Source organism: Rhipicephalus sanguineus, chromosome 1 (genome assembly GCF_013339695.2).
Source record: "Rhipicephalus sanguineus isolate Rsan-2018 chromosome 1, BIME_Rsan_1.4, whole genome shotgun sequence".
NCBI lineage: Eukaryota > Metazoa > Arthropoda > Arachnida > Ixodida > Ixodidae > Rhipicephalus > Rhipicephalus sanguineus.
Window position 1 is genome coordinate 278,817,821 of NC_051176.1, and position 23,337 is coordinate 278,841,157.

General features: G+C 43.7%; 2 protein-coding genes across 3 annotated transcripts; one reads left to right on the forward strand and one right to left on the reverse strand.

Moving 5' to 3' along the window:
- Positions 1-383: 383 nt before the first annotated feature.
- LOC119379074 (exocyst complex component 6B) lies at positions 384-13,248 on the forward strand. 2 transcript variants are annotated; one of them, XM_037648239.1, is made up of 16 exons: positions 384-620; positions 1,038-1,203; positions 2,876-3,448; positions 6,621-6,667; positions 6,769-6,889; positions 6,970-7,041; positions 7,130-7,333; positions 7,393-7,502; positions 7,575-7,686; positions 7,754-7,833; positions 7,904-7,961; positions 8,018-8,090; positions 8,155-8,261; positions 10,529-10,670; positions 10,735-10,808; positions 12,954-13,248. In XM_037648239.1, exons 1-16 carry the CDS (start codon positions 502-504, stop codon positions 13,179-13,181), a joined length of 2,286 nt encoding a protein of 761 aa, XP_037504167.1. In that variant the 5' UTR covers positions 384-501; the 3' UTR covers positions 13,182-13,248. The 2 variants fall into 2 exon arrangements, 1 of the variants encoding a protein (XP_037504167.1); XR_005181106.1 differs by lacking the exon at positions 8,155-8,261.
- On the reverse strand, positions 13,210-22,491 carry LOC119379073 (unextended protein). Its single transcript, XM_037648238.2, has 6 exons — positions 21,823-22,491; positions 20,299-21,548; positions 19,674-19,817; positions 19,470-19,613; positions 15,146-15,394; positions 13,210-13,794 (listed from the first exon to the last, which is right to left on the reverse strand). The coding sequence occupies exons 1-6, from the start codon at positions 22,383-22,385 to the stop codon at positions 13,517-13,519; spliced, it is 2,628 nt and encodes an 875-aa protein (XP_037504166.1). The 5' UTR covers positions 22,386-22,491; the 3' UTR covers positions 13,210-13,516.
- Positions 22,492-23,337: the final 846 nt, after the last annotated feature.

Here is a 23,337-nt window from a genome sequence, read left to right on the forward strand (position 1 = left end):
ACCGTCATCGTACGGTATGATGATGATCACCAACTAGAAAAAGTTAGTAAAACACCTTTGTGACGGCTGCCTCCATACATGGGAGCTTTTCCTTTTTATTCCGCTCGCGTGCAAGCCTCGGACACAATATGAGAGTTCTGCGTTCCAGCACAGAACAAGAGACTATCAGTGATTACTATAGCCGATTTGAATTGGCGCGCTGTCGGCCGTCAAAGCGCGCGAATGAATTTTTCAGAGGTCAATCAGACCTGTATGCAAAAAAAAAAACACAGCCGCAAAGATTTTTTTTCTTGTTAGTGTGTATACCTAATAGCTATGGATTAAATATTAATCAAAAAATAAATAATTACAATGGTTTTACGTTTGGGGCGCTGCGCGCGTTAGCGGCATTAGCGGGTTGCAGTGTCGTGGTTTAGGACGTCCTGTCGCTCGCCGTTTTGATGTCTTGTCGGCCCTCTAAGCCCGTTACATAGTGGAGCTTGCTTTCCTTAACGCAACCAGATGATCGAGAGCAAACCAGAAGCAACTGCAGACCCGTGCACGACTGGTCGACTTGAACATGAGCACCTACTTTTTGAGTTGGAAACGAGCGACTCGAGCAGCGTCGGTCTGGTGCTCAGGTAGACTTCCTGGCACTTGATGACATCATTGTGTGTTAAAACACTAATACCGCGTTAATACTCGACAGTGTCTGGAAATTATTCTAGTAGTATTTGTCGCGATCCTTGATGGAAGTCGTCATGCATGCATGTTAAGCTTTGCAGTCTGTAAATTAAATCTCACTAAGTGTTAAACTTTATGCTCCAGTTTCTTGCTCCTAGGAATGTCGATCATGAAACCCATAGAATTGCTGTCAGAACAGCTTAATGCGTTTTAAAAAATTGTGCACGATCCACTACGGATGTAATTGTTATTGCGTTTTGCTGTCGGGAGTCACTGGTGAACATGTCTGACAAAAAGGGGGTGTGTTCGGTATATGTGTCCAAAGCTTCTAATATTCCTTGATTCCTCACTTTTCACTCTGACCTCGTGCACAGGGCTATTTATGATGGAGACGAACATGAGAAGTTTCTCGAAAAATTGGACGCTCGCATCAGCGATCATGACAGAGAGATTGAAAAGATGTGCAACTTCCACTACCAGGGCTTCATTGACTGCATCAGAGAGCTTTTGCAAGTACGGAGCAAAGCACAAAAGCTGAAAGTGAGTGTTGCTTTGTGCCTTATACCAGAGTATGCGTAAATGTACATTAAGTTCGCCACCGGGCTCCCAGTTGCTCTGTGAGTCTGAATAAACACCTCCCCTGATTTTTCATTGTATTCAGTTAACTTCTGATGTAACGATAAAGTGCGCGCCTTACTGTTGCCATTTTACTGCCACTTAGCAATGATTCTTGCTCAGAAACTGCTTATTATTTCGTAGCACTTCTTGAGGTGTTAGCATGAAGTTTACGTTCACGCAAATGTGTCATTTCATTCACTTAGCAGCACCAGGCATCATCACTGACATGGTACACATGTCGATGGTAACATTTCGTACACTGTTATTTGATCACTACCGGGGGCTTTAAAATTCTGAGTTTTCTGAACAAGTCCAACTCGTTACTAGTAAGTCTTTTCGAATTTTACCGTCCAAAAATGCAACACCCTGCTTAAAAGCAATAAATGCTTTTATAAATAATGTTGCCTTGGCTCATTGGAAAAGCTGACAACAGTTGGTAATCCGGTTGCCATTGTCGCATTAAGTTTAGCAACAATCAAAGCTAGCACTAAGTGGCAGGGGCCTGTAAAAAAAAAAAATACCGTCTACAAAATGCAGCGCATATCCAGAGCCATCACTTGCCCAAACATTATAATTTAGTAAATTACTTAGGCGAAAGCATTGTATATGTCATGAGACTTTGCAAAATTTGGCAAGACCTGACGATACTTGGTGAGGCCTGCTGAGGCACTGGAAGATGTGGGGAGACCTGATGGTACTTCACGAGAATTCACAAATGGTAAAGAAAACGCCAGGCCTGCACAGAACATGCTGCACAGTCCCAGTGTAAGTTGGAGGAGCGGCCTTCATAGAGCCCTTTGTAAAGTCTCTTAGGGAAACTACTACAAGCACAGTTGCGAGGTACCCACTGTGCCATAATCATCATTTTGCAAAGTAGGGAAGTACCCACTACATCATAATTCATAATTTTGCAAAGTAACAATGTACCCACTATGCATCTGTAAGGCAATACAGCACCTACATAGCTGCACACTTTGTTGATGCTGTGGCTGATGAACAATTGTGACTGAGCCCTTCGTAATGGGTGGGAAGCTTCAAACTACCCACTCGTGGTGCATTAAACCTTGTGTGATGCCTGGTGTGATTTTACTGTTCTGCTATGCAATATCACATCTGTTCTGTTCTTTCGCCGACGTGATGCCTGTATAGGGTCCTTTTGTGAAGAAGCTTCAAGCACTGGTCTAGCTCTGTGGTAGAATACTTAACTGCCACGCAGAGTTCTTGGGTTCAATGCCCGCTCAAACCCAAGTTTTTTTTCTCATTTTGTGCGATAGCTGCGACAGGCACTGGCGGCAGTGGCGGCAGACAACTGCACCACCAAAATTGGCTGTTGTTGTGAGCTCATAACGGCTTACGCTGTAAAAAAGACTCACAGTTTGAAGGAAGTAGGTTAAGCAATAGTATTCAAGCTATTATGGCACAAACACTAATAGCAAGCATGCTGCAAGTGTAGCTAACGAGACAGCTTAGTGCAAAACTAATGGTTTTAAATAAAATTATGGCGATAGGTTCTGGGGCTAACACTGAAAATGCTTAAAGCTGAAATTGTGAAAAATCTAGCCTACAGGTCCATACCGAACTTTTTTTCTTGCAGAATGAAGTAACCCGAACAGACCAGGAGCTGCAAGAAACAGCAAAGCGTGTCCTACAAAGGGCTGATGAATTAGTCAAGTATGGTCACATTCAAAGTAACATAGCCTGGACAATTGGAAGCCTAAGTGTGTGCCTTCCTGTACTTGATGTTTATGCCAAATTAATGGAACAGATGAAAGAACGTCGGTATTACCCAGCACTTAAGACTATTGAACAGCTAGAGCACACATATTTGCCACGAGTGTCGCAGCATCGATTTGCCCAGTCCATGGCAGTCTGTATACCACGACTGCGTGACCGTATAAAGGAAGCGTCCTTGTCAGAGCTGAAAGATTTCCTTGAGAACATTCGCAAGCATTCAGGTCGCATTGGTGAGGTGGCATTGAACCAGGGCTGCAAGCAAGAACAGAACCAGGACGAAGATATGAGCGCGCAGGACTTGGTAGATTTCTCCCCAGTGTACCGCTGCCACCACATATACAGTGTACTGGGAGCACGGGAAACATTCGAAGCTTACTACCGACAGCAACGAAAGCACCAGGCTCGGCTTGCCCTACAACCGCAGATGAACATGGTATGAAATTTTTGGCCAAAGGTTACACCAACTTTGTTCACAGATGGTGTGGGTTTGTCTTCTAGTGCTAAAGGTCTCTTATTGTTTTTCTTTGTGTACGTTTTTATTACATACTGCACACTTCTCATTTTCGTTGTGCAGACTTTTTGCTTCACAAAAAAAAAGTTTATTTTTGTAGTAGTACTTCAAACTCCAGTACAGTACATTTCTTTATTTGAGCTCCAATACCACTACCTTTCAAGTTTTGCATGTAATTTTTCATCCTCTTAATATATGGTTGTCGTCTGAAAGCATTTGATAACCAATATTATGATACTCTTATGGAGAGTTGGACACTTCATTAAAGGTTTGTAAAAGTCTATGTAAGAGTACTAACCAGTGGGCTTGAAGCATAGGGGATAGATAAGAAACTTGAAAAGTTAAGGGCTGAATAATGTGCAATAGGATTAAAAATGATAGGCATGTTAAGTGCTAGGTTTACTGCAGCATCGTTAAAGAGCAAGTGGGTGTACTCGATGTGGAAGGGGAATTTTTCTTGCTGTGTGATACACAGAGCGGATAACTGGTGGTATACTATATTTAAAGAATTGGGATGCCAAGGTAAAGGAAAAGTAGTCGAGGATGGATAATGTGATGAAATTAAGAAATGTGCAAGGGAAAGCATAAAGGATTGCACCAAATAGTGGGAAGACAGGAGTATTTGAAGATCACTGTGCAAGGCTTTTGTTCTGCAGTGTAAATAAAATAGGTGATGCTGCTGGAAAAACAGATGAAGTTTAGGGATAGAAGGGTAGGGGAGGTAACATTAAAAGAAAAATCGAAATTTGGTTTTTTGCTTGTTTGGAATGATAAGGCCCTCCTTAACGCTATCCAGTGCCCCACACATTTTTTTTTTTTTGCGTTTTGATTGGGCCAGAACGTTCAGGTTTTCGAGACCTACTCAGGAGCAGACAAGCCCCCTTTTTTTCAGGCCGTGCACAACCTGAGCTTTCTGCCTCGAGGGAATAAAAAAAAAATCGAAACTGGTAGTTTCTCTGAGCTTAGCAAGTTTTTAAAAAAGTATTTAGGGTACTGAAAGGCACATCGTGCAGTTTTTTTTTAACACACGTGGCAATTACCGAGTCCACTTGCCTTGTGTGTGTGAGACGCGCATGGAGACGCGGTTCTGTGCATTTATTTTGAGTTTGGTTGCGCCTTTGATGATTTTGTTGCGGTTGCGGTGGCAAAAGATATTCTCGCGTTGACAAATCAAAGAAACTGTTTAGAAAGCGCAGCGTAATTGGAAATCGACACGCTTCGGCTACTAACAGAAACGAGACCGGGAGCACTCACGCGAGCACTTCAGCAAGTAAGCTTTGTCCTAATTCCACGTTGTCGCAAGGACAAAATGTTACCTGTTGTGAAAATGGCTACGCTTTGATTGATGTGGAGCTTCTACAAACCATGATTATGAGTAACTGTGTCTGCACAGAATGCGGAAGAACCGTGGCACTCGTAGAGAACACAATGGATCGTGTCCCTTGGAATGGAAAGCGTCAGAACTGCCACCTTTGAAACCGTTCTTTCAAAAAGGCCTGCATGGCCCGAGTAAACGTTCTCAAGGCCGTTTGGCATATCACCGAGGCGCACACTGTGATATGGTTGGGTGAGAACGACCGCAATCATCAGTATTTGGCCAATAGAGAGACGGAAGATATGACAAAACAAAGCAGAGAACCAAGAAAGCAAGAAAAGAAGGGAAAAGCTGATTCGTGTGATGACTATATGGCAGGTTGCTATTAATTAAATTGTGCAGTGCATCTTTTTGAACAAAACATGATATAAACTGGTTTTTCCTCTTTAACTCCCAATATCTCGAAATCGATGTTTTGGTTACATTTGCCCCATTATCTAAATAACTTAAAAAAAACAGAAGGCTGATTTTTCACTAGAATAAACCAAACATCAATACTAAGCTACTGAACTAGAATGGTGTATGTATGCAGAATAGTTGTAATTTTTCAGCAATTTTATTTAAAAAATAATGACAAAATTTACTTGCCTTGCTAAAAAAAATTTCAGAAATGTCAACACTTGAAATACAGTTGTAATTCCAAGAAGAAACGCCGACGAATAAAATGAAATAAACCCGAACGCTTTACATATAGTAGTTTCAGAGAAAATGGGTCTTAAAGAAGCCTTAAAATACAGGGGAGGTACAGGGCCTGCCCTGTGCCCTTCAGCAAAAGCTTACTTGTCCTCCTCCTCCTCAGAAGAGCCCACCTGCTCCTACATCAGCAGAGCTCACACTCTGCGTGTGAATAGCCAGTGTTGATGGAGGCAACTCTGAGATTCTCGTGAAACACAGAGCGTTTTGAAGTCGCCTCTGCATATGTGATGCAGAATGAAGGACTAGAGAGAGAGAGAGAGGAGTCGCAGGTCGTGAAATGAATGTCGTGTTGACCCTAGGGTCTGACAAAGGAAATAGCTGTAGTGGCATATCTACGTATTGCTGGTTGAGGCTGTGAGAGAGAACTTTAGTGGAGGGAAGGTAACTTGCCTCTTTTTCCATGATTTCATGGAAAAAAAGACAAGTTGCCTTCCCTGCACCAGAGCTCTCATCCAAATGCCACTCTTGATTTATGTCGGCTATTAGCCAATAGCATGCTATCTGTTGTGTGATGCCAAAGAGCCGACAGTGACATCTCTGAAGAACGTGAGCACAGGCTTCTGTATAAAGAGAGGGCACTGGAGAAAATGGCAACTTCATGCTGTGCTTCTAAACTCTCTTTGTCGCGCACGACTGCAAGATTTGACTGAGCTTTCTGCAGGATGCGTTTTTCACCAAGCCTGAGGGGTGGTTCATGGCCCCTTTAACGTTTTGTTTGCTTCGCTTTGCTGTAGCTTTGCTGTGAAGTCTATAAAGATTATTGTGATGAATGTGCTTTCTGATGACATACAAGTTTTAATGTGCAGCCATATTTTTCCCATTTTGCTGAGGGGCCCTTTAATAACACGGGATGGCCAAATGTGCTCCAGTATCACGTTTTTGCTAGTATATGCTGCATAATTTTTTAAGTTTGAATGTGTATTTATCTGGTAGGTTTTAGTGAGGGCTCAGTTTTGTTAATCGCTTGTAGTACTTTTCTGCCATTTCTTAGCATGCCGGTTCTAATACATTCATGATTTTCAGCACGAGACAAGTGATGGATATCGTAAATATTTTGCGGAAATTGTTGGGTGAGTTGTGCAAGCAAGTAAGAATAATTGCAGAAGCAATTATTCTTTTAATGCACTCTCTCAGACAGCTTGTCATTGATGCATCATTTTTATGTTCTCAGGTTCTTTGTGGTTGAGGACCACATTTTGAACACAGCTAGTGGCCTTGTGAACCAGGCATACCTGGACCAAGTCTGGGAGAATGCCTTGCTGAAGATAACAGCAGCATTAAGGACACACACTGTAAGTAGCATGCTAAGAATTTCTTTGTTTTTTTTTTTTTGAGTGTGCAGACAGTTTGAATGGCATCTGGTTAATTCTAGGCCTACTGCACAGAAGCCAGCCTGATGCTTGATGTTAAGAAACTCATTCTCCTGTTCAGCGAAACACTGCGGGTAAGGTGTTCCTTCGGCAGCCTTGAACTCTGTGAAACTAGTGCTTTAGACTCTAACACCCGTTCCCCTCTTTTTTCTTCTTTTGCAGAGCTATGGATATCATGTAGACCCAGTGCACAACTTGCTACTTGAGATACAGGAGCATTACAATGAGATCCTCATGAAGCACTGTGTTCAGACCTTCCGCAGCATTTTTGATGATGACTCTTACCACCCTATTGAAGTTGCAACTGAAGAGGAATACCAGAATGTTGTGGCCATTTTCCCATTTCGAGATGAGGCACTGGAACTGGTATGTGAAGTTTTTATAGTATGTGGCTGGAGAGTGTATGTATTGCTCTTACGTTTCAGGCACCATTCCCAAAGAAGTTTCCATTTTCACGGTTCGTACCTGGCATCTTTGACGAAGTCAAAGGCTTTATTCGCGAATGCCTCAAGTTTTCTGAAGACCTCAATGTCAGGTGTGTGCTAGGAAAAAAAGAAAACGTTGACAGGCGTGACTATTTGTTGTCTTTTGGTGTTGTACCTTGCAGTCAAACTGAAGTTGAGGACATGGTGCGGAAAGCTACCAACCTGCTACTGACCCGAACACTAGGAGGTTGCCTTTCATCACTCATCAAAAAACCAAATGTTGGTCTTCTGCAGGTGTGTACAATGGCCAATTTCAGTTGCCCCGATTGAAGAGTATAACCCGTTTTGTCTTCTTGTATAGCTAATACAAATCACGATAAATACAAACTACCTTGAAGATGCTAGTGTGTACTTGGAGCAGTTCATCTCCTCTATTTTCAAGTGAGTATCACTCTGGAAATGCAGCCGCATGCTCACATATGGTGCTCAAGGCAACTGTTGCTTCTTACAGCCGGTGGTGTGGTGACAGCCATCATGTGGCTAAACTGCAAGGGCGGACAATGTTCAAGGTAAGAGAGAGAGGATGTCAATGCCCAGTGACAATGTGCACTGAAATAAAATGCAGGATGCCCGAAAAGATGCTGAGGACCAAATTTATGAACAGCTGAAGGCCAAGATAGGAGAGTTTTTGGAACTTGGTGAGTTGAAAAGTAGCGATGGTGTAGGAGAAATAACCAACTTGTGTTTTGTTCTCCTGTTCAGCCCATTATGACTGGCTTCTGGTTGAACCCGAAGGCCAAGCCAGCAATTACATGATGGATCTGATTGCATTCTTGAACAATGTGTTTCAAGCATTCACAAATTTGCCGGTATGTATTTTATAAAGGTGTGCTTCACTGATCTTAAACATATGGGTTAAGGAAAGGTAATCTTATACAAAAACTACTGCAAATTGTAGTGTGCTATGACAGTGCATTGCATGTACAGAAGCTTTTATTCAGCTTTCCACACCTATATTAACCTAGCCAGGAAATTTTGCCTGTGTGTATGATGTGTGCGTGGGGGGGGGGGGGGGGGGGGGGGCAGTTTATATGTAAACAAGAGTAGAGAAGGGGGATGTGAGGATGACTGTGTGTGTGTATATGTACATATATCTTGTTCCTGCTTTTTGAAGTCAAATAATCAAAGAAATGCGTCACAGATTATCCTAGTGTATGACTTGACCACAGATGAATCACCGCATCATTCCTCCCTGACACAAGAGCTTATTTCTCACATTTGACTGGAAGTCACTAAAGAGAAAAATCTAGGGAATTGCATTTTTTTTTGTAAAGTGCTAGAGAAGAAGAGTGCTCTTGGCTCCATTCATCCATAGCCGTACCACAGAGAAATATGGACGAAATTGCTGATGGCAGACAAATACACTTTAACAGACACACTTTCCGATCACATGTTGCAGCGCCACACCAAAGCATTGTGCTCGTAACCTTGAAGTCATCGGTCAGAATTGTTTTATAATGTTTTGTTTCTTTCAGTTATTCTGTATTATTAAAATATTGCCTCTCTTTGCACGTTTAAGGGTGAAGGCTCCATAATTCTGCTCACAAACATGAAGGTGTCTGTGGTGATGGATCTCACTGCATGCTTTGTTAATCTCACTTTGCTTCCCATGAGGCAAAAATGAGGGTGTGTTTCAGTTGGTAGTGTTCATGATGCAATGTTTGTGACATGTTTCTGGCTCCCGCAATCACTTCTGCCGCATGCAGACAGCAGAACAGTGAGGCCACTGTTCTACCCCTACGTCTTTTTTCTTTCTTCTTTTTAAATCAAGGGGGCCCTGTTTCGGAGGCATAATGCATATTGTACATTATGCATAATCAAGGAAGAGACCAAGGAAGTTGGCAACCAAGTACAGGGTAACCGAAAGTGTCAATAGACAATCAGGAGTCCACAAAAAGGAAGTGACATAATTAAATGGGGATGGTAAGTTTGATATATAGGATGGAAACAAAGAAGACCATGGAAATGTACAAATATGACAAAGGCACAATATATATGACAACACAAATGCAGTGCTTTGCTATTTGAGGTTCGAGCTGTCTGCCTGAGGACAGAACATATCGGAGCAAATGTACGCAACATGATGAGGCATGTGTCTTCTGCAACAAAAGATTGGAGACTACTCAGCCAATTATAATGGAGCGCCATGATATTCACATTGGCTGCTGACCTGGAAGATGCGGGTTTGATCTTGACCACGGCTGTCGCATTTCGATGGAGGTGAAAGTCTAGAGGCCCATGTGCTTAGATTTAGGTGCACGTTAAAGAGCCCCAGGTGGTTGAAATTTGCGGAGCCCTGCACAACTGCATGCCTCATGATCATGTGGTTTTGGCGCCTAAACACCTAGATATTATTTATTATGATATTCACCCAGCAAGATTCGTAGAACGTGCCCACCTGTCATAGGAGTTGGGAGTCAAAGTGGATGCAAGTGCATATTAACTGGTCAGAAGCTGAGATAAGCAAGAGGTGTTTAGTGTAATGGTAGAACAGCAGGGAATGGACTGATACAACTGGTGTGTTTACAGGTCTCGGTAACTGTGTAATAAACACAGATGCTTGAATGAAGATGGGAACTTTGATGTCACTTTCATCTTTGATGGCCATGCACTGCATAGCTAGGTATTGTGGCTACCAGGGATTGCCATGATGAGCCCCCTCGCTTTGAAGATCCTCAAAGAATTGTTTGCTTTGACTGGGCCATGTGGGGGACGTTGCCTCGGCCACACACCTGGAGTCCCATAAGCCCCTTCCTGGCTATGCCCCTGCTGCCGAGTCATGTATGGACAAATTTGTGCACATCACTTTGTATTAGCCATTATCATTGGGTATGTTTGATGTCCCGCTGTTGCGCAGACCACAGTCTATGGTATTATTAGTGAGCACAAAGTCGCAAATTTGGCTGAAAGGCTACATTCCAGTGGGAATGAAAAGCAAACACAAGTTTGTGTTGGCCATAGCCATGGGTAATTGAAATGACATCCATTGTAGTCCAGTTGCAGCTTCAAGATGTAGCGAAGTGGATAATGTTCAAGTGAGCTTTTCTTGTGCACAATTTTGCTTGCATACACGCAGGACAAAGTGGCTCAAACAGCTTGCATGACTGCCTGCCAGCACCTTGCTACATCTCTATTGAACATCCTCACCTCAGACGATGTCAAGTACATTTCCATGGGTGCCTTGCAGCAGTTCAACTTGGACGTCATTCAGTGTGAACGTGGGTAACTGACTGCAGTGTTGAGTAGAACTAGTACTGACAGCTTTCTCCCATGTGTTTGCAGAGTTTGCGAGCTCAGAACCAGTAAAAGGCTTCAAGGAGGGTGTGCTGCAGATGTTCTTTGTAGAACTGCGTCAGGTATGTCAGAAAAATGTTGTTTTGAGCTTTTGATTGCTGCTGCCGCCTGTCTAACATATGAATGCAGGCTACGATGTACTCTAAAAGTTTGTTGAACATTTTGCTTCTGCATGGTTAAGTGAAGTAACAGAAACATTGCAGTAGTCATTGGTAATATGATCGTAGCTGCACGATTCTTGCTAGAATGAATTTGCTGCTTAAGCTATGCTGTCTTTATGGTGACTTCAGAGAGAGAGAGACGAGAGATTAAAAGGAAAAAGTTGGCTGAAGCCACTGGCTCAACATGGCTTCCAAGCCTCTGCACGAAATCTCTGTAGAGAGAAAGAGGAGGAAAAAAGTGCTTTTTGAACTAAGGACCATTCGCACCAAGCATTAACTATGTTTACGGTTGAACATGGTTATGTAGAATCTCGAGGGGATCACAAAATAGTGAAATGCAAATTCAATACTAGACATAGCACTAGATGACATTCTCCACTGCATGGAGATGGTTAGTAGAAAACATTTTCTAATAGTATGCTTCACCACATTGCATGGCTGTATTGCAGTGATGCTTGCTAGTCATTGAGTGTAAGTCATACACTTGCTGCACGAGGCATTCATATTTTGTGACAGTCACCTTGCTCGTTTTCCTTCCATGGCATGTACTGCCCTTCAGATTCAATGCCCTGTTTTACAGCATCTGCCAAAACAGGGCCATTTCAGCAATTTGAATATTTTCAATTATGTGAGAAGTGATCGCAGTATTATAGAAGTGCTCTTGCAGGGATGCAGCATTTGATGTATTGAAAGTGTCAGTGAGCGTTTTTTTATATATACTTAGTACAGTGCTATACTTTTCCACAGGATTTCCTTAGGGATGTTTCAGCTCATTGACATATCGGAGCACTACCCCTGAAATAATTTTAAGACTAGGTGGCTGCCTTTTTTTGTTATTGCTTAATACATGAAGGGAAAGTGCTGCTAAATAAAAATATTTCTTAAAATATCATAGGATGTTGTCAGTGCATACTGCATAGTTACCCTGTGTGTTGAAGCTATATGCAACCTCATACCTGGCAACTTTTAAAGCGGCCCTGCAACACTTTTCCATCCATAATATTTTATTTGCATCTCTAGTTGGGTAAAACTTAGACATTTCCTCTTAAAAGCATGATGCACACAAGCCTGCACAAATTGGTGTGCACTCCAGACTGATGTCATGAGCCGGACGGCCAAAGACATTGCCGAGTGCACGAGTGGGGAATATTTGTTTATAGTCGTGCAGGCGATCGGCTGCCGTGCTTTGGTCATCTGTGTGGGGCCTCTCCAGACTAATGAAGTTGTACACAACTACAGTAGGTTTCAGGAAAACGGATTTTGATGGAATAAAAGTGCAATTATAGGACGGTTTTTTCTAGCTTGATTACATATATATGAACATACTTGTGCAGCACCGACAGCAGTGTACAACAGTAACTGAAATTTTAGCTGTTCCTTCATGAATATTCTGTAAATAATGCATTAACAGTTAATATCATAACTGAGAAATTTCTAGTATTTTCTTTAGCTTTGACTTTAGTATCTGTCAAAATATAAGATTGGTAGCTCTGCAAACTGCTCTTCTTTATTTGGTTGAATAGTTCAAAAGCGTAAGCTCACATTGTTGCCAACTAAAAGACGCACTACCTTTTATTTCTCGATGTTTAGTAGTCTTTGTAATGTGCTATTACTGACATATGTTCAGACGAAGAGTGGGCTGGGTTCCTTTTCTTTTCCATTTGCAAATGAGTGCACTCAGTCTAATTGTGATCAGGCTGTAAGCAGGAGCATGCTTCTTGAAGGGGAAAGTTGGTATCCACCCAAAAGGAGCACAGAGCTGCAAAAAAGCCTGTGTGGTTTCCTGCAGAAGCAAGCTTCACAGTTGTCCTGGCCCAGTTACTTAGTTTCACGTAGTATTACTTATTTCGTAAACACAAAATGTTTTTGCAGTGTTGCTGTGATGTTCTGTTGCTGTGGTAGTGACGTTGGCGTTTTTATGGGGGCAGACTACAAAAACTACTGTGTACTTCAATTGAGGCAATCTAAATTCTTTAGCACTCACTTGTGTGAGCTTGCATACTTGAAGGAATGCATTTGGCTAAATAGGTTCGTATGTTTTTGCAGCTTCTAGATCTGTTCATGGCAGAGGACTGGTCGACATATTTCCATGACCATGGAAAGGAGAGCAGCCGGTACCTGCGTGTAAACCCAAGCCTTGCTTTGCTGCTTCTTGAGAAGGTGCGAGAGGCTGACAAAAAGAAGAACATTTTCTCATCGTTAAAGCAGAAGGAACGAGACAAGAAAAAGTTGCAAGAAACTGTGCTCAAACAGCTGCGGCAGCTGGTAGCTTGAGCGACAAGCTTTGTGCCAGTGAACAAACAAATCTGAAACATGTTTTATTGATCGCTTTGGCAACATACTACTGCTGTGTGACCATTCTTGTATACACTACTAAAAACAGTAACAGTAACTCTGCAGCAAGAGAATGTTGGCTACCAGAGATAAGAATCTGCTAACATGGAATAATGCAAGGGCGCTCGTCGGCACGAGGCCCAAAATTGGGCGTAACGAGCAAGAAAGACTGCTGCTGAAAGACTGGCATAGGCGAGGAAGCCAGCCAAGTGGCATGCGGCCCATAGACCGTCTTTGGGGCGATGACTAGGAGTAGCATTGGCATTGACGAGCCATCAGCTGCTGTCGCCCAGGAGGGGTGAGCTGCTGTCATTGGGCCGCTCTGGTGCGCTACTGCGCAGCATGTGGTCCACCTCAAGATCTGTCCGTGTGACTGGCCGGTCAAGGCGCGATGCCTTGAGGGCCGCCAGGTACACAGACCGGTGCACGCGCATGTACACCGTGTCTGCCACCGCCTGCACACTGTAGTCTGGCACAAAGGGCTCCTCGGGCACTGGCCAGCTAGCAGGCTCACCGGAAGCCAAATTCTGCTGTGCTGCGCCTTCGGAGGTGTCTGTAAAAAAGGTCTCTCTTGGAGTGACAACTGCTAAACTTATAGGAAATAATGGTGCAATAAACAGCAATGAAATTTAAGACTGCATAAAAAGCACAGCTTCAAATAGTGTAGATATAGAGCAGCCTTTGTACAAAACTTTTATCTGAAGTGTAATTGGATGTGTTGCAAAAGCAGGGAAAAACGCCACTGTTAGCACTTGCTGGATATGATACAGAACCCGAAATGTTGAGAACTAATACGGCTTTCTGGCATAACCTCCAAGCCTCGGGAGGCCATAATCTGGGACTTAAATCATATTCACGAACCAAGTGCACGTCTTCTTAGATGCTGTTGAAAGAAAATTGGACAATTAACAGACCTGCAGTGTTTTGACTGCACAATAACTAGTATGCCATAATTTCACTGTCAAGATTACTACAATAGCCCACACTACTGACTTACAACCAAAGTGAAATTTTGCCACATTGGCCATGCAGAAGCACTGCTCTGAATGTAATTTAAGTGAGTTGCTTGAAACAGATACTGCCTGTGGATAGAAGCAAGGAAGTGCTTTCTTTCTTCTTTTTTTTTTTTTCCAAATAGTGTATAAAACAACCTATCCAGCATCAGTGGCACAACAATTCAAAGATAGAAGGGATTAGGACGTAGCACACACCACAGAAACTTATTACTCAACTGCACATGAATTATGTTGCAGTGACAATACTTTTCTTGTTTATTAAAAACTTGTTGCTTTTGAAAAGGAACTAGCATGCCTCTGCAGCAGTGGTTTCATACATTTTAGACGAAACACTACACAGTATGCTGTATATAGAACATAGTCTCATCAAATGGCCAAGTTATTTTCTATAATGAGAATTTGGGACACAGCTATTGTGTCACAAAGGAAAGTTTTCTAGTGGGTGTTTTCCATGAAAGCTATCCTGCTTGTGTCATCGAAATACTATGTCTACCCAGTGAGGTAGGGTAGTGGCTACATGCATGTGTGAGCATGCAACAGTAGCGCTGCGAGTGACCTTCATGTAACATCAGCAAGCAGACATGCATGATTCAGCTGCTACGCAAAGACTGCCTTTGAGGTTTGTTTGCTACTGCACTTTTGACCTGTCACGGATTATATCTTTCATAGCAATTATGATGAAACAACATTAATGACCAATAAAGAGGAAGGATCTGATATATTTATGAGCACCCTGCAATGCCTGGATTAGTGCTGTATAGCACCATTTGCTTCAAATGACTGCAGCAGTCAAAGCTCGTGGCGTTCCTAGTACGTATGGGAAATCATTGATGTACTTAAAGAAGTGAAAGACACACACCAGCGGTTGTGTGCACTGGGTATGCTCACCTGGGCTACGGTATATGGCTGGAATGCCAAAAGTGCTGAATGGCCCTGTCTCGAACAGCAGCTTCTCGCGTCCCACTGTGACACTGACCCGTCCCTCGAGCACCAGCGCGAAGTAGTCTGCTGGTTGGCCAGCCACATAAATTACTGGGTCATCGCGAGAATGCATCTTAATGCTTATGAAGATGTTCTGCAGCATTAGCCGCCGCAAGACAGACTCTGAGATGAGGTTCTTCTTGAATGGCTCCACAGCTGCATCAAAACATGAAAGCATTCCATTAAAACATTGTTTACGTTCAGCAACTTCTGCATACTGAGATAGGATGTGTCAGAGTCACATGTCCTATGTCGCTACTTTATGTACAATGGTGATCACAAATTGTGCAAAGCTGTGACAAAAAGTGCAGTGGAGTGATCATTCATTCACTAACATGTTAGGATCCTTATGTGAAGAAATAAGATAGTTTGATTGTGATTGTTCATTCAAAAGTGTGTAAAAAGGCCTACTGAAGAGGTAAAAGATATTGAATGGGCTTCCAACTTAGTAGCTATCAATCACCATGGCTAGAAATAGGACCAAAGAACGGCTTGCAAGAACAGTTGAACAGTGACCACAGCTCGAATGGCTAGAAAGAGGAATTCCTCCTCTTTCTAGCCATTTGGTGAATGTCAGTGAAATGTGGCTTTAACACTACAATCTAGAAACGTAATGGTTCACAAGGGCACCGAAGACTTTACAGCGGAAGTCTACTACCAAAGTGATGGCAACAGCGTTTTGGTATGTAGAAGGAATGATCCACATTGGTTATATTCATCAAGAAGTCACGGCAAACACCAAAAACTAATACAATGTTCTGTGTAAATTTTGTGCATCCATCTAAAAGTTGCGGTGAGAAGAGTTGGCAAAGGGCCGTCATTTTCTTTCAGGACAACCATCTTTGTTGAACTGGTATAGTGCATTACGGGGAAAGAAGGAACGGCCGAGCAGACCAACACAAGAGGACAGAATGCTACAGGTTACTACAGGTTTTCCTGCTCAATTTAATGCAAGCGCCAGCCAAATTGGATGGCACTTGGATTAAATTGAGCGGAAAAACCTGTAGATGCTTACCACAATGCAGAAATTTGACCAGGTAGGCGATGAAGTGATATGAAGGCTTGGTTAAACTTTTATCTGTTCCCAGAATTCAATACAGACATGAACACCTTTTGCAGCAATGATGCTGTTATCTAAATGGGTACGAGCTAGTATCTGGCTCTTGGCATCTGTCACCCACACAAAAAAAAAAGTGTATACATAATCATTAGGATTTGGTGCACCTAACGATGAGCCTTAGATGCTTACAAGCAAGATTGTGCACTATATTTTCTTTTTTAACTCTGAGATGTAAAATGTATACTCATTATGAGGTGGCTGGACGGCATAAGTCATGATGCGAGTAGCCCCCTGAAGCAAGCCCACATATATAGTGTGGTCCGTCCAAAATAAGCAGGTCATTTCATGGAAATGCAATGTTAGAAAGTGTGATTGAATGAAAACTTTACTTTGTGCCTTTGAATTTTCATGAGCATTTTGGAAAGTAGTTGAACCTATGACGAAGATGAGCAAAAATGGTCAAAAACTGGTTGCAGCAACCGATTTTAATGTCAGCTAGAAGAGAAATGGTGGTGACACATTTTCTTTTTTTTTTTTAACACGAGTTGCATATCTGAGTTGCGATTAAGCCTGATCGGGATTGAATTTTTGCAGCAGTGATTGGCTCCCTTCTACAGCTTGGGTAAAAAAGCCAATCACGATCAACAAATTTGACCAAAAATGAACATGGGACAACGGCATAGGCATGCGCAGGATTCTCCATTAGGGGGAGCGAAGTTTCACCACAGCCCCACTCTCCGTTGGTCGAGTATGAACAAAAACAAATGTTGCGATGGATGCAAGAATGAAAATGAAGTGATTACGTGCTTCTGACAATGGCCTGCCTCTGGTTCCCGGATTTCTGGAGGTAAAAGTGGGAAGTAAACAGTTTTTGAATTGCAACATCAGGGGTCCTCGGCCACCATTGTCAAAAACTTGCATGGCCATAACCCTACACTTTAAACAATGACGGGACAGGTCCAACTGAGTAAAGGTATGGGGAAGGCGGCTGCCCACCCCTCCCCCCGTGCACACACCTATGGACGCTGGTATAAGTTAATCCAAGTAAGATAAATCTGCCAAGTACTGGCGCCAATAAAAAGAGAAAAGAATCGCGAAAGCAAGAAGACATTAAAAGAAAAAATACGTGGAAAACTAATGGAAAACAGTAGAATCACATGGAGAATTAGGCAAGTGACTCTGTATAAACAGCCCTAATAGTATTCAATAAGCAGGATGTGCCACCCCAAAAATGATATTTTTGCTTGCTCTTCCTACTGCTTACAGCAACACAACAGATCCAGCAACAGTAAAACAGCACTAGCTGTTTAAGCTAGGTGTGCTAGGTAACCAGTCAAATGTATTTGATGCTTAGTTCATACATGCATACACAGATACTAATTAAATATTTGCCATGTGGGTCAATATTTACATTGTAGTGAATGTATTTATGCAAGAAAAATAAAGCTGCCTCAGTTCTCCCTCTTTCTGAATAAATGCTTTTTTTTAACCAATGCAGCTGTATGGACAACGCTGGGCTGTAGTACAGCTCCATGTCTTTTGTGCTGTAGTGGTACATAGTTATATTCACTATTCTGCCACAAACACAGTGTTTTTTGGTGTGAATTCTTGGTGTCAAAAGTGCTCATTTTGTATTTCTAGTAAACATCTTTCGATTACCAGACCAGTTTTGCAAGAAAAAAAAAAGACAATACATTTTAAATAGGTGGGATAACAGGCACTATAGTCGAATACAACTTTAGAATTCCGTGGCATTTCCTCCGCAAAGGTGGGTGCACAGAATGCCTGCACCAATGGGCGCGTACTCCAGACTGACATCATGAGCCGGACAGCCGGTGACCCCACCTTCGTAGAACATTGCCAAGTGCATGAGTGGGACTATTTCTTTAGTCGCGAAGGCGATCAACTGCCGCGCTTCAGTCGTCTGGGCAGGGCCTCTCCGGACTTCTTAAGTTGTATACAACTATACATTATTAGAAATCGTTAGAATGCAAGAAAGGTAAAATGTGAAGGAAAAAAGAACAGATGCGTGTGGGTGTGCCAGTGTGGCATCTTTTTTTTTTCTTCTTTTGTCTCTCTTGTGCTCTAAGATTTTCCAATAAGGTTTTGGAAAACCTTAACCTTAGAAAACCGTTAAGGTTTTCTAAGGTTTCGTATACAAGTACCTTGACTGAGGCAAGTGCTAATGTAGAAAATCTAAAATGCAATTCAGGAATTAGTTATGTGGTGGATCGATAATAAATCGCAAGACAGATAAACTCCGAGGTATTCAAGTTGTCTCACACTGTGCTAAAGTAGAGTTGTTAATAAATACACACACATGAGCACTTACTGGCATTGAAGGACAAGAACCTTTTCCAGCACCACAAATGGATTTGTAAGGGATCATCCTGAAGAGCAGAACACTAACAGATTTGCTATTAGTCGGTATAAAATGCAATTGCCTGCAGAGAGTCGTATCTTGGATGATAAGTGGGAGGTCATTAATATAAATGAGGAAGAGGCCGAAGAACAGAGCCCTAAGGCACACCAGACAGAACAGGTGATAGGGATTGAGGATATTGAGTAAATGAAAATAAATTGAAGGTGATCGGTTAAAAATGCACGAAACACACAAAGCACTACCCAAGATCCAAGTACATAGGTTCATTTTTGGCCTTGTTCGTATGGCAGTACTGTAGTGCTTCAGCATGCTATATATATATATATATGGGGGTTTGAAGAAGGCAAGGTCTTGCTTTCTTCACGTCCGCCTGCAGATTCTGCATGAAAACACTGCGAGAATGCATGGCCCGGCTGTGAGAAGCTATGCCGCATTCTATACATTGTTATATGCAACTCCATCCATGTGACAGAGGCTAGACAGCATTGACAAAGTGTCTGTGGTCCAAATTAAGACAATAAATGCCAGTTTAGTGGTTTGAAGGTGGGTAGTGGCATGATTAAAATTGAATGATAGTGTAGGAATTTCACAGCTATTCACTCATTTCAACTTATCAAATTCTTTAAAATAGATGAAATCGCCAACTAGGCGCAGCTGCCACGCTCAGACCCACATATAAGCCATCACTCAGGCAACTGACGTAAACAAGAAGGCAGTAATGCAGGTGCTCATGAAACAAAGTGTTATAGGAACTGAATTCTAGCTGTGCAGAAAGTTGGTTCACTTACAGGTAGCCAAATACTGAAACGTCGCAAGAGCCAGCTGCGGTGAGATGTTGTGCTTGCCTTGCCGGCCATAGCCAAGTTTGGCAAAATCGGAAAAATCCTGGCGCACTTGAGCCTCTTTTCGTTTTTGCTTTCTCCGATTATCCACTGCAACAAAATATGTGTGTGAATACTTTTATCAACACTGCCAGTAGTAGACACACTTACTTAAAACATCTGTTTCATCAATGATTTCAGCTTGTAATATTTCTTCAATTACATCCTCAAGGGTGACCAAGCCCAAAAGTTCATAGAATGGGTCACCATCTCCTTCTGTGTTCACACGACGGACAAAGGCCATATGGGACTGCCCTGTAAAAAAGAAAGAAAAGAAGACGAAGAAAAGAAAAATGCTCAGCTGATACAGGACTACTTAAAACGGAGAGAGAGACAAGCAAATCATATTGTTTGGTTAGTTGGTCATTATAACAGTGCCAGAGAACATGACAAGAAGGGGAGACTGGGATGATCACAAGTAGCAAGTCCAATAAGCTGTTGTAACAGTATAATCAAGCAAGCAAGGCATTAACAATGGCAGTGCTGAGGACAAACTGCAGTTAAAAGTTAACAATATGACACAATTTACAAGTATGATGCATGATGCACTGTACTATAATGATATGTGTAAGCCTTACTGCTGTTCACTGGTGAAAAGATTAAGATGCACAATATGTTTTAGTGCAGAATATAAACAGTCACATTCAATTAATGCTTCTCGTAGCCTGTTCTATAGAAAACGTTCTTGTCTGTTTGCAATATATGCAGTGGTGAACAATCGTTCCCGAACAGTTACCTTTCTTGAATTCGTTGAGCAAGTTGACAAGAGTTTCATCTTCGAAGACAAACGTGACAGGATGATTGTAGAACTCGCACAATGTCCGGAGAGGAATCTCATCCTCGGGGTCCACAAAAGCCAGATCCTTAATGTTCAGCAGTCCAACGACGTTATTGCGATCACCGTCAAATACTGGAATGCGAGTGTAACCCTGTCCAATGATCTGAGACACTGTTTCGAAGTCCAGAACTGCTGTAACAGGCAGCATAAACACGTCATCCATACGAGTCATGGCCTCATTGGCAGTTTTCTTCTTGAGCTCTAGTGCCCCACTGATGATGTCCACTTCCTCATTCTCTAGTTTGTTGTACTCCTTGGTGAGACGGATGTACTCTATCAGCTTTTCCCGGTCATAGACATGGCCTATCTCCTCCCCGAGCACCCAGTCGAGGATCTTAGAAATGGGCCATGACAGAGGGAGTGTCAGGGCCATGAACACCTTTGTAATAAACAGTGTGCGTGCACCAATCTGTAATCCATGTCGGGAGCAGATGGCTTGAGGAATGATTTCACCAAAGATGACAATGCTGATGGTGGAACCGACGACAGCCACCAAACCTGAGGTGAGGTCGTCCAGAAGGATAGTAAGTGTGCTGTTAACAAGCACGTTTCCCAGAAGCAGTGAACAGAGAAGGTAGTTTCCATGGTTTCGCAGAGGTGCAATGACTTTGGCCCATTTGCGCTCACTGGGTGTCCCACACGATTCAATGACGCGTAGCTCTGTCTTATCAAGAGCCATCAGGCCCAGATTAAGGCCACTGAAGAGGCCCGACAGCACAAGCAGGCCAGCCAGGATGATAGCCTGCACCCAGACGGGCATGAGCCGCCCCTGTGTCACCAGCGTCACCCAGGGCTCGTCGCCCTGGTGCACCCACTTGACATCCTCACTAAGGGGCGCCTTGCTGCATACGTAGTAGCGCACACTGGAGCCCGGAAGGCTCACCAACACTGACGCTTTGCCGCTGCCCACATTAGTGGCGTGGGCCACGGCCACTGTAGGCACCTCGTCGCACGCAGAACCCCTTGGCGCGGCTTCGTGAGTGAACGCAAACGAGCTCTGGTTGGTGAAGCCGTTTCCGAACAGTTGCAGCTCCACCGTAGTACCTGCGGGCACCTGCGTCATGCCGGAGTCCAGGGTGGCCACTCGCTCGCCGAAAGCCCGCAGGCCCAGCACTTTCGCCACTTGCGCTGTCTCGCCGTCGTCCAGCCTGAAATGCAACCGGCACAGGTCAGGCAGGTTGCCGTGCATGCCGCTACCGCCAACACGTGCACGGCGCCTTTCGTGCGCCGTTGACTGTGTCAGCAAGAGCGTACAGCATCGAAAGGAAATCAGTTGCGATATAGTCACTTTGCGTACTACGAGCTCGGATAGACAACCCTACTAAAACGCCAGCCAACATTGCTCCTGGTGCGTCGTTTAGAAGCGCGCGCGCATTTGCTATGGCGTCAGGTGGCAAAAGAAACGAAAGTAAGCACACTCACGCGGATTTGGACAGGTTGCGCCTGAAGCCCGTTCCGTTGCGATCAGTCGAGCGCCTGCCAATTCCCAGGTTGCGACGCATTCTGAGTGGGCCGGCGTGCCTCGTCGGCGCGGCGGCGTACACGAGCCTGACCGCTTTACCTTGGTGCCTCCAACGGCCGCGGTTGCGCGTGCACAGGTAGAGCGAGTCGTGCGAGGCAGCCGCGGGAATGACGCCCTGGGCGACGACATCTCCGTTGCTGTCAGCGCGCACTCGAAGCTGTCTGCCGACGAATTGCTGGCTATGGCACTCCTGACCGTTTTCCAAGCTTTCGCTGGTGAACGCAATCTTGGTCCTGTTCGGTAGCAGTCCCGTGCCTCGCAAGCGCACAGCCACACGAGAGTTGGGAAAAACTCTGGGAACACGCACGCTGTCAGAACTCCAGTCCGTGCAGACAGCTTCAATCCTGTCCACGGTGACAAAATCCTCACGATTCGCGAGAGGTTGACCAATATAAAGCGCTGAGCAACGACTACAAAGCCAGAGAACTAGAAATCTATGAAGCCCATTTCTAGCAGACGCCATATTACGCTTTTACACCATCAACATTGCAGCAGAATGCAGAGGCGTGCGATGTCGCCACCGTCGGGGCTCCGCGCGCTCCTTGCTGTCTCCGCGCGCGCGATGCTCGCAGCTGCCGCTCGCGCTCGACGCAGGTTTGTTTTGTGATCGGACAGCGCGCGCGCGATTCCGCGCTGCACCACATCATGTGCACCTGATCCCTGTCTGTCGACGGCTCCCATGGCCTCCGCGTCATGCGCGCCGGCTGCGGCGGTGGCGGCGCGCCTCTCCACCTCCGACAGCATTGTGAAGCTACGAACGTTCGCGGAAGCGTGGTTTGCATGCTCCGAATGCGCCAGCTCGCAAATTTGGGTGCCGTAAGCTTGAGCACTCGAGCCACTGTGCACGTAAAAGCACATGTGTGGGACATGCGACAAAATGAAACTACACGTTTAATTATAACACAATGAAACGCACAGTCTGAGCTTTATCCGCGGCATAATTCTGTATTACTGTAAATTATGCAGACGCACTCGTATAAGTCAAGGGAAATCACGCAACTTCTGAAGACTGGGATGTGTTCTCATCGTTTCATCAATTTTTATTAATCATGCAGAACCAACTAGTCTAAACTTTGACATTGCAGGGTCTATCTTTTGAATATATGCCACTTTCTCGAATTCCAGTCTGATTTGTTTGCTAGCTGGTCAAGTAACTGACGAAATTTCCAATGCTACATTGAGGCGTCACAATGCATCACACAAAACTGTGTAGAAATGCATTGTGCACAGTCCACAGCCTTTTGTTTTTCTGCATATTCTCCAAAATTTTGATTGTGTACAATTTCTCGATAAAGAACAGTCTTAGCGAGAATAAGCTTATCAATTAAAAACTTGAAACCTTGGCAAACTTATTTTGCATTGAACGGGGCCATCGGGCACCTAAGCCTTAAAGAAAAAGTTCAATTCTGGGGTTT

What these genes read in the sequence shown, in the direction of transcription:
- LOC119379074 (XM_037648239.1), top strand. Translation starts at nt 502, where the DNA reads ATGATCGAGAGCAAACCAGAAGCAACTGCAGACCCGTGCACGACTGGT. An exon ending in GCAAAGCACAAAAGCTGAAA is followed by an intron (nt 1,204 to 2,875) that starts GTGAGTGTTGCT and finishes TTTTTCTTGCAG; the next exon opens with AATGAAGTAACCCGAACAGA. An exon ending in TCTGAAGACCTCAATGTCAG is followed by an intron (nt 7,503 to 7,574) that starts GTGTGTGCTAGG and finishes TGTACCTTGCAG; the next exon opens with TCAAACTGAAGTTGAGGACA.
- LOC119379073 (XM_037648238.2), bottom strand. Translation starts at nt 22,385, where the DNA reads ATGGCGTCTGCTAGAAATGGGCTTCATAGATTTCTAGTTCTCTGGCTT. An exon ending in GCTCAACGAATTCAAGAAAG is followed by an intron (nt 19,818 to 20,298) that starts GTAACTGTTCGG and finishes TCTTTTTTACAG; the next exon opens with GGCAGTCCCATATGGCCTTT. An exon ending in GTTTCAGTATTTGGCTACCT is followed by an intron (nt 15,395 to 19,469) that starts GTAAGTGAACCA and finishes GTTTTGATGCAG; the next exon opens with CTGTGGAGCCATTCAAGAAG.